At 46.9% G+C, this 10,952-nt stretch overlaps 1 protein-coding gene across 1 annotated transcript; it reads left to right on the top strand.

Moving 5' to 3' along the window:
* The first annotated feature begins 861 nt into the window (after positions 1 to 861).
* LOC127585819 (zinc-binding protein A33-like) lies at positions 862 to 6,805 on the top strand. The gene is made up of 6 exons (XM_052043517.1): positions 862 to 1,272; positions 1,364 to 1,459; positions 1,934 to 2,167; positions 3,048 to 3,070; positions 3,167 to 3,279; positions 5,747 to 6,805. Exons 1-6 carry the CDS (start codon positions 862 to 864, stop codon positions 6,265 to 6,267), a joined length of 1,398 nt encoding a protein of 465 aa, XP_051899477.1. The 3' UTR covers positions 6,268 to 6,805.
* The last annotated feature ends 4,147 nt before the right edge of the window (positions 6,806 to 10,952 follow it).

Below are 10,952 nucleotides of genomic sequence, written 5' to 3'. Positions count from 1 at the left end.
GATTGTTAGACCACTGGATTCCTCGTCCGGAAACTTAATCACTGTACCATCATTACGCCTCTAATCGAGTTAGCAAATTCCTACTGGATTGTGGTCAGGTTTGCAGTCTGGGGTTAAGGCAGCCTTGTCTTGCAATGTTACAGAAACCCGTTTCCACCGCCAGCCCGTCACAAGCAGCCGCCTGCCTCAAGGTGAAGTTAAATTCTTGGAGGTGAAATAGTGTAAAGGCGTGTGTTTCCGAGTGTTTGCTATAATGCTGTGGATTTATGGATTAAACCAGGTGTACAGTAGTCATTTTCGCCATTATTATTTCATTACGAACATTTCCAAATATTTAATGCTGTACATTCACGCGTTGACATCCTCGGTATATGGTAATCCATCAGGTCACCGCTCTTCAAATACACATCCAGGTAATGTTTACATGTGGTTATGGTTTCTGCCTCCGCCGTGCTTTCCGACAGTGACTTCTGTGTGAAAAAAAAACATTTTCCAGCTTCCCTCTTACCATTCCGCCAAATACTTTACATTTCTGCCCACTAGAGTAGGAGGATGCAAGACACTCGTCCACGTTACTAAAGAACAGGTCTTGCATGTTTGCACCTTTTACCCCCGCCCCCCCTCACCAGATCGGCAATCCTCTTTATTCCCTGCCCAATTTCTGTCCTTTCCTAGGCTCTTCTTTCCAGTTTCATTTATATTCAGGTTTGTTTCATAGTTTGTCAGCGCTGAACACTACCATCAAAATAACATTCACTCCCCGAGACTGCAGCGTGTGTGGTGGACAATCGCGGTACTGCAGGGGTTCAGCAGCTCCTCAAAAGTGAAAGGACTGTGAATCAGGACGTGCGGGGAGTTAACATGGCTTCGAAAGGCCAGGTCGAGAGTTTGATCGAGGAGGCAATTTGTCCCATCTGCCTGGATTTCTTCACCGATCCGGTGTCACTGGAGTGTGGACACAACTTCTGCCGCTCCTGTATCACACGGTGTTGGGAAAGTGCCGAGAGAAACTCCTGCCCGGAATGCAGAGAGGAGTTTGCGGACCGCACCCTCAGGGTAAGTCGGGCCTTAGCAAGTCTCTCTGAGAAAGTTCGAAGACTAAGCCTGAATCCGAAAGAGAAGGAAAGTAAACTTCACTGCGAGGAACATGAGGAAGAACTGAAGCTGTTTTGTGAAACGGACAAGAAACTGATCTGTGTGATCTGTGCGGCTGCGCGGGAACACAAGTCTCACAACTTCATGCCGGTTAAAGAAGCTGTTGAAATCTACAAGGTAAAGGCAAACCGATTTTGATTTCCTGATTATTTTACTGCATCCTTATCGTCTCACTTCTTTATTCTCAGATTGTCTAACCCAATTTCAGGATCAGGTTAAATCTTCGTTGCAATCTCTCACAAAAAATAAAGCTGTCATCCAGAAAATGGAGCAAAAGCAGAAGCAGAAGATTTCTGGATTTCGGGTGAGAATTTCGAGTTCTCAGTTTTTAATCTTGTGCAGATGTATGCCACGTAATGTGTGATAATAATAGGGCAGCGCAGTGGTTCAGTAGGTAATGTTGTGTTCTCATTGGTCTGGTGTCCTACAGTTCGATCCTACCCCTTAGCACTGTCGTTGTGCAGGGTGCACATTCACCCTGTGAACGCATTGGTTTCCTTCCTCATTCCAAAGAAATGTTTGTTGGACGGTTAGTTGGCTACTGCGAAGTACTTTGTCATGGTAGGTGGTAAGCGAATCAGGTGGGAGTTAATGGGCATGTGAAATATAACAGGCGTGAAATATAACAGGCTGCAAGAAAATAGAATGGGGGATGAGGTTGATGGGATTGCTCCAAGAGCCAGCATTGACTTTGATGGGCTGAATGCCCACCTTCTATTATCGTAAGGAAATACAATACAGTAACATAATATATTAATCTGCAGCTTTCATTTGACAGGAACTGTCACACAGCCTTCAGACCCACATCTCATCCCAATTTGCTGGACTGCACCAGATTCTCACTGAGAAAGAGCAGCGTTTACTCAGAGATCTCAGGGAAGAAGAGGAGAAGATTCTAAACCCAATGGAGAAAAATCTTAGAGGGATTCAAGAAAATTTGAATTCCATTCAAAAGGAACTCTCAAGGTTACAAAAACAGATGGATCAAAAAGACAGTGTGGCATTTCTGAAGGTAAGGGATTGTGTTTCAGTCTGGATCAGTGAAAGTGCAGAGTCACAAAATGGTGGGTGAACGTTTTGAATTAAATGCAGCTTTCGCCAATAATGATTTAAATCAGACAGGGGTTTTGTCTGTTCTGGGGCCCAGCTGCTTTTGTCTCCAAACCAACTGACCTTCAAAATTATCTGGAATATCATGACTGCTAGAAACCTGCTCAGGAATGAGTTGGCGTGATTTTGATACTAAGCTTGTGATCATTTCTATGTTTCCCAAGTTTAATTACCCTCTGAAACAGTCCATTCTATCCTACTATTGTCCTGTGCTACTGTATGTACCACTTTCTTTCACCCCAGTCATTTACCCATCAACAATGTCCTGAATTCCACAGTCTCTTGAGTTTTTTTTTCATTCCCTCAAATTATCTGTAACATTGGCGTCAGCTACTCCCGTGCTAGCAAGCTCCACATTTTTTTACTGAATTTTACAGAAGCATCACGAGCATATAGCATCATATAAGCAACATTTACAAAAAGAAACACAAATTAAACATTCTTTTGAGAAAGAACACAATTAGAACAAAAAAAGAACAAAGTCCATTTCAGTTCAAAGTGATCAAAGTGGTCACAGTGCTGCTAAACTGTAGTGATTAGGGTTTTGCCAGTTGGTTCAAGAACAGAATGGTTGAAGGGAATTAGCTGTTCCTGAATCTGGTGGTGTGGGACTTCAGGCTTCTGTACCTCCTGCCTTTCCTCTTTCTAATTGTGTGTCAGTGGGAATGAGAGCTGGGAAATATAAATTTTCAGCAACTTGCAATAATTTGGGTGAAATTCCTGCTGTCTGGATGTGGATGGCCAGTCTCAGTCAATTCAGACTTTTGTTTAATTTATTTCAGGAGGAAGCTCGCCAGAAGAGGAGGTAGGAAATGCTCTTCACTGAAACTCTGTGTGGATTTGTAGGATGATTCAAAACTGTCTGGTGCCTATTTTATAACCAGCTTTTTAACACTTGCAGGGTCAGTGAAGAGACTCGGATGTTTACAGTGGTAGAAGATGCCCTTAAGGTTGAAACATTCAATCATCCGTTGTACACAGTGTGGAGAGGAATATTTGATGCCATTACACAAGGTAAAAGTTACACAGATTCCTTTGTCCTTGATTATTAGTCAATTTTAAGTAATAATTAAATGCTAGGAATCGCATTAATAATGGACTGAAGGGGAAATGAAGTTTTATTCCAGCATCAAACCTACCTGCTGGCGAGCATCACTTTCCCATAGTCAGCTGGAGATATCAGATCCCTGAACACAACCAATACAGGATCACAATACAACCAACACACAGACTGTGAGATGAACCATTATACCCTGGACCCATCCATCCTTCACAAATACTCCAAGAACTGAGCATGAATCCTACCACGGTAGCCAGGGGATTAAAGTAAACCAAAGGGAATAATAAGCGTGTATCCATGTGATTCCAGTCTGTTGCTTTTGACGGTGTCCTTCAGGACTGAGAGAAGGTTGTGTGTTAATTTAATGTGGGATGATATCCACTACCCTTTGGGGTTAACAGAGCGACTTTAGTCCAGTGGCAAAGTGGTCTGAGTCAACTGAGACCTGTCCAGTGACGGACGTGAACTATTAGAAATAAATAGATGTATGATGGCCTATCAGTAGCTGTGTCCACACACAGACAAACACAGGCACTCACATGCACTCACGCGGAGATGCACATACGGTGCCTTGCCAACGGCCTTCTCCTTAGCATCCCACTTCTACCCCAACCTCTCGCAGACCACACTCCAGTGTTCTCTTTTCCACCTATTGTCTTGAAGTAGTCAAGATTCACAGAGCAGCAAAACTAAATTACAATCAGGACTAATATAAAATACAAAAAGTTGTAAAATATTACATAACGATAAAGAATTTTATAATAAATACATTATATAATAGACAAATTCTGAAAAGTACCATGAAAAATTCTGAAAATATATGACCTCTATATTCAACCAACAGGCAATTTTATATCTTAACTGTAACTTCCAACCCTATTACTGAACAAAACTCACCCCAGTGATCACCCCAAACAGCCAATTCCAATTGTATAGGTGATCAATTCTGTTCTCTGCTCCTTGCTTTCAGTGTCCCATTTATAATTGAAAAAAACTTCATGGACAGTTTATTGATGTAAATCCCTGCCTTTTGATTGTGCCTCTTCTGTCCAGTCCGTTCATTACTCAGTATTTATTATGAAAGAGTTTGATTATGGGTGTAGTGATGACTTGCTGCAATTGCATAGCGCCTTGGTGAGACCGCACCTGGAGTACTGTGCAATTTGGTGCCCTTACATAAAAGTGGCATATAATTGCCAAAAAGAAAGCATAGTGAAGATTGGCTGGAATTGTCCCAGTGATGGATGGCAAGTTTCCTGTATGCAGAGAGATTGAGTAGCCCGTGTTCCCCTGAGTTTAGGAGAGGAGATCTTACTGAAACACAAAATTCTTACAGGGGTAAACAGGGTGAATGTACGGAGGATGCTTCCTCCCTCTGAGGCGTCTGGAAACAGGGGTCGCAACCTCAGAATAGGAGGTAGACAGAGATGAAGAGACGTTCCTTCTCCCAGAGGCTGATGATAGAGACACAGTTATTGAGTTCATTTGAAACAGAGGACAATAGACTTTTGGACGTCAAGAAATGTGGTGTAGTGTAGGGAAATGGTGCCAAGGTAGGAGATCAGCCATCATCTTGATGAATAGCAGGACAGGGCTTGAAAGGCCAAAGAACCTACTCCTGCTCCTATTTCTTATGAGCTGAGGTTCTAAGATAACACATTGTTCAATTTAATTAATCATTGCCTTCAGTATTCACAGTAGAGTTGTTTTGACGGTGAAGAATTCTGCACGTATCAATAACTCAAAAGTTCTTACACTAATGGTCTTGAAAGATCCTGGTTGTTCGTCCCATATTGGAAAGGAATAGAAGTCACGTTGAGTTGACAGTTTGGTCCATACTTAGTCAAAATTGCGTTAATGCTGGTTTACTGCTCTTGGTCGCACACACTCGATCATTCCCACCCGTGAATCTTCACTCCTTCAGCGACCCGACAACACCAAGTCCCCACCCATTCTATCTCAGAGCCGACCACTCAACCCCGGCTTGCTTCCACGGTCGAAGCACAGCTCCCTCTGTCAGAAACAAGAGCAGGAGAATGATCATCGCTAATCTGCCTCAAAGCTTCTATTCCTCTTCTCTGCGAGTTCCACATAACCCTCAAATCATCGAACTTTCAGAAAGATCTACCGCCGCTTAAAATACTTCCAGCAACTACTTATTTAATCGCTTCCCCGTCAACCTGTTTCCTTTTACACCGACAACTTCTCAGCTTATTTCCAAGCTCAGCTTTCGATTCACATCCACAATCGCACGATCCTCTTCACTCTCCCCACTCACTTTCGCCGTCTTCGCCCCTACCCTTCGATCCGATCTTCTGCTCGGAGAAAAGCTCTGAGAGAAGATTGGTGTCCATTCGATGCATCTGGGTGAAATCCCAGCAAAGGTATCAGGACTCTCTAATTCTCTGCTTCTCCCCCCAGTCTCTGCGACTCTGGATGTGGAGACCACGACACCGTGGCTCGAAGTGTCTGAGGATCTGAAAAGTGCGAGTTGTGCCAGGACGCTGAGAAGTCTCCCTGACACTGGGAAGAGGTTTGCAGACCGGCCCTGTGTGCTGCGATCGGAGGGATTCACATCAGGGAGACATTACTGGGAGGTGGAGGTGGCGGGGAATCGGGGCTGGTGTCTGGGAGTCGCCGCAGAGTCTCTGGAGAGGAAGGCAGAGATCAAACTAATGCCAGAGAATGGATTCTGGACCATCTGGCAGCGGGATGATGAATTTTATGTGAACACCTCCCCTCCATCCCGTCTCCCTGCCGGTCCCATCCCCGGGAGGGTGGGAGTTTATCTCAGTTACGATTCCGGGACAGTTTCATTTTACAGCGCGGACACCAAGTCCCATCTCCACACCTTCACTGGGAATAAATTCACGGGGAAACTTTATCCTTTCTTCTGGACTTGGGATGGAAACCGGTGGCTGAGAATGTGGAACAAAAATTAAACTGCTGGGACATCAAGACCACCTGAACGCTGGGATGGTCAGTCCTGAAGAAGGGTCTCGACCCGAAACGTTGACCGTCCATTGCCCTCCATGGATGCTGCCTGACTCGCTGAGTTCCTCCAGCTTTTTGTGTGTTGTTGGACTGTAAGTCCTGATGCAGGATTTCGAGAGACGCCGACTACTCCACGACCCGCTGGGGCACTCCAGCAGTTTGCGTTTTTTTCCCCCCGCCAGAATCCAACGCCCGCACTCTCTTGTGTCTTCAAGTGATAGACCGGACCAGATAACAGAGAAATGATTGGCAGATGGAACGAGGTGAGGGAGGGGGAAGGGATAGGAAAGGTGAACCAAGGGAGAGAATCTGCTCCGGATCTGTTGAAGCTTCGGGTCCGGGACCGACTCGAGGAGCGGGGCTCAGGGGCTGTGGGGCAGAAACACCGTTGATAGCAGTTTGGCGCTGAACGGGTCCCATTTAATCCACGAATTTCACATTGTAAAACCCCAGTGAGCCTGGAAATAAAACCATCCAATAAATGTGGCAAAGGTAAATAAAAAGTAATTGATATTAGAGCTGTCGAATCGATAATGTTAACAAGTTAACTGCATTCGCCAACGGAACAGAAATACTTTTGAGAAAATATAAAGACTGAAACAATCGCCCTTCGCGCGGATTCAGCAGCAGCCGCGGGAGGCGGGTCCTGAGCTCCCCGGCTCCCCCGGGTCCTAAAGTCCTCTAATTCCTTTGCTTACCCAAGGCGACCTGGTGGTCCTGAAATCCACCCTGTCGAACACTACATTTCTTCCAGATCAACGGAAAATGTTGGAAACTATCAGTCCGGTAGCATCGAGTTAATGTTTCTGGTTAATGATCTTTCAAAAGGGCTGAGAAGAGATAAAAGTGAAACAGGTTTATAGTTTCAAAGTAATGTGGGAAGGAGAGGAAAGAGCCACTGGGGACCGTGTCTGAGTGAAGTCCAGACCAGTGTGAACGACGCAATTGTTGGTGGTGTCGGCTGCAAATTGGTGGAAAAGATGAATGTAAGAGAGTCGTAAATAGAGGGAGGAATAATATCGGAAATTACCTAAAGAGAGCGAAAGAAAACTCAACACTGGGATTGTGAAATACAAGGAATGTTCCATCATTTGAAATTGTTGATGGTGGGAAAGTACGAGGTCCAAGTGCAGGTATTTACAGCGGCTGGGGAGGGTAGATGTATTCGGCGATGAGAACACACTGGATGTGTCAGAAATTAAGGCTGGCGATCTCCTAATGTGGAGGCCAGTGAGGCGGAAGGTGAACTCTGTCCTCGTTCTTGGTAAGTAGAGGGGGAGACTAGAAGAGATGGGTTCAGTGTCCTTTCAACTATGGCACAGGAGGAAATGGTCCTGGGGATCAGCTCCTCTCTGGGGTGGGGGGGGGGATGGTACTCGTTGGAGATTGCTGTGTCTGTGAACGAGCCACACAGAGACGGGAGCTGGAGATGGACAAGGCCTTTGTTCAGTACAAGAAGCAGGCATTCTGGAAGAATGTCTCGGAAGAATCTTCTGGAAGAATCTCTGCTTGTTGTGCTGAATAAAGGCCTTTTACACCCACAGCTCCATTCTCCATGTGGCTCGGCTGTGTGATAACGGGCATGCAATCTCATGCCGGAGTGATTCAGGGGCAGAAGTGCCATATTTTGGATGTCTAAACTAGTTGTAACGAGTTTCACGGAGCTTTTATAAACACCACCATGGGAGTTATCGCTGGTCATTATTTATTAACTGAGCGGAATCGTGGAAATAGCTATCTGGTTATCATCACGTGGTTCTTTGTGGGATCTTGCTATTCACAGGTTTTTCTGCCGCGCTTTCACATTGCAATCCAACGACACACACAAAATGCTGGAGGAATTCAGCCTTACCTTTCACCCATTCTGTAGTGTATCAACTCTCCCCGCCTCCCCCGCACCTGCCCATCACTATCTCTTACCTGCATCTACTTATCACCACCCTGTGCCCACTGCGCCTCCCCTCTTTTGTCCACCTATCACTGCTCTGCTTTCCCCTCCTATATATTTGGGCTTCCCCTTTTCCTGTCTTCAGTCCTGAAGAAGGGTCGTGACCCGAAAAGTTGACCACCTGCTTTTCTCCACGGATGCTGCCTGACCCGCTGAGTTCCTGCAGCGTTTTGTGTGTGAAACTCCCCGCTCCTTCCCGGAAAAATCCGCCTGAAGAAGTTTGTTGTCCATCCGGTGTATTTGGGTGAATCACCAGAAAAAGTTTGTGTCGGCCGCCCGACTGTCCCTGAGGACAAGCGGCCTCTGCCCCGGTGCCGGGGCCGCACTGCCCGAGTCTCCCCCCGAACCCCGGGGACTCTCTAATTCTCTGTTTCTCCGCCCAGTCTCCGTGACCCTGGATGTGGGAACGGCAGTTCTGGAGCTCTAGGTGTCTCAGGATCGGAAGACTGTGAGACAGAAACGGACGGATCTCTGCTACACCGGGAAGAGGTTGACAACCTGGGCCTGTGTGCTGGGATCGTGGGGATTCACATCGGGGAGACATTACTGGGAGGTGGAGGTGGCGGGGAGTCGGGTCTGGTGTCTGGGAGTCGCCGCAGAGTCTGTGGAGAGGAAGGGAGGGGTCGGACCGATCCCGGAGAACGGATTCTGGACCACCGAGGGAGTTGGTGACAAGTTTTCTGTGAACACCTCCCCTCGATCCCGTCTCCCTGCCGGTCGCATCGCCGGGAGGGTGGGAGTTTATCTCAGTTACAGGTCCGGGACAATTACATTTTACAGCGCGGACAACAAGTCCCATCTCCACACCTTCACTGGGAATAAATTCACGGAGAAACTTTATCCTTTCTTCTGGACTTGGGATGGAAACTGGATGAGAATCTGCTCCGGTTCTGCTCCGGCTCTGTAACCGGGTCGGGTGCCGGGACCGGCGTCAGGAGGAAGTCAGTGTAAATATAAATGTGGGGAGAGTGAAATAAACACGAATTGACATTAGAACTGCTGACCCATTAATTTTAACGCGTTAACTGCATCCGTCAGCGGAACAGAAATACTTCTGTGAAAATGGAAATATCCGTCGGGTCCTAAAGTCCATTGGATCAATGAAGGTGGCGCCAGAGGTGGTGCTGACTGGAAGGGAGGGAGGTAAAGTTGTGACGGGGGAGGGGGGAGTTGTAATTAGGAGGGAGGGGGTGAAATTGGATATGACCAGAAGTGAGAGAAAGAAAGCTGAATGCTGGGAGTGTGAGATACAATCATCTGTCTCAATTCAGTGTCGACCTCCGAAGGCTGTAACGTGCCCAGTCAGAAGATGAGGCGATGTTCCCCGAGCTTTGTGGAGACTCGTTGGAAATGTGCAGGAGAGCAAAGGCAGAATTCAGCCTGAGAGTGGGATGGGGAATCAAAGTGACAGCAGCTGGAGGCTCAGTTCCCCCGTGTATTGGTATCGGTTTATTATTGTCACCTGTATTGATCGTGCAGGTCAATTCATTACACAGTGCAGTTACATTGATGTTAGTACAGAGTGCATTGAGGTAGTACAGGTAAAAACAATAACAGTACAGAGTAAAGTGTCACAGATACAGAGAAAGTGCAGTACAGGTAGAAACTAAGGTGCAAGGTCACAAGGTAGATCGTGAGGTCAGTGTCCATCTCATTGTACAACGGAACAGTTCAATAGTCTTATCAAGGGATAGAAGCTGGTGGTACGTGCCCTCAAGCTCCTGTATCTTCTGCCTGATGGAAAAGGAGAGAAGGGAGAATGACCCGGGTGTGTGCAGTCTTTGATTATGCTGGCTACTTCACCAAGACAGCGAGAGGTAAAGACAGAGTCCAAGGAGGGGAGGCTGGCTTACCTGACGCACTGGGCTGTGTCCACAACTCTCTGCAGTTTCTTGCGGTCATGAGCAGAGCAGTTGTGGTACCAAGCCATGATGCATCCAGATAGGATGCTTTCCATGGCGCATCAATAAAAGTTGGTGAGTGTTAAAGGGGACATACCAAATTTCGTTAGCCTCATGAGGAAGTACATGCCCTGGTAAGCTTTCTTGGCTGTGGCATCTGCATGATTTCACCAGGACAGGTTATTGGTGATGTTCACTCCCAGGAACTTGAAGCTGTCAACCCTCTCGACCTCAGTGGACTGAACGTGAGTGTTCTGGAAGGTTGAAGTGGTGAATGAGAGCAGGAAGCAGCACCGATACAGACATGATGTACCTGAGAAAGAGGTGAGGGAGGGGTCTGGGGGGTCGGAGAAAGCGAAGAAGAGATGTGTTTGGGTGTCCACTCAACTGTGGTGGAGGGGAGAGCAGGAATGAGAGAAAAGGAGGACACGTCGGGGGCACTGGTGGGGAAGGAGCCATCAGAAAATATGCAACAGGGCCCGAAATCCCGGGAGAATGGAATGGAGTCCTGACAGGAAGAGGGGTGGGAGGAAGCGCAGTCAAAGCAGCCAAGGGAGACCGCGGGCTTGTCATGGACTTTGGTCACTCACGTTTTCCATGACATGGAGACAGAGAACTGGAGAAAGGGAAGGGAAGAGTGGGTTCCGGACTCATTTTACATCAGATCTGATCCGAAGAAAATGAGACTGTTGTGAAAACAGGGAGTGTGGAAACACGCAGCGGGTCAGGCAGGATCTGTGGGGAGAGAACAGGAGTTCGCCTTCCACAGGATTCCGCCGTCCTC

The sequence above is a fragment of the Pristis pectinata genome, chromosome 34 (genome assembly GCF_009764475.1).
Source record: "Pristis pectinata isolate sPriPec2 chromosome 34, sPriPec2.1.pri, whole genome shotgun sequence".
Taxonomy (NCBI): domain Eukaryota; kingdom Metazoa; phylum Chordata; class Chondrichthyes; order Rhinopristiformes; family Pristidae; genus Pristis; species Pristis pectinata.
The sequence above is the reverse complement of the archived record's forward strand: the minus strand, read 5'-3'. Positions and strand labels throughout refer to the sequence as shown.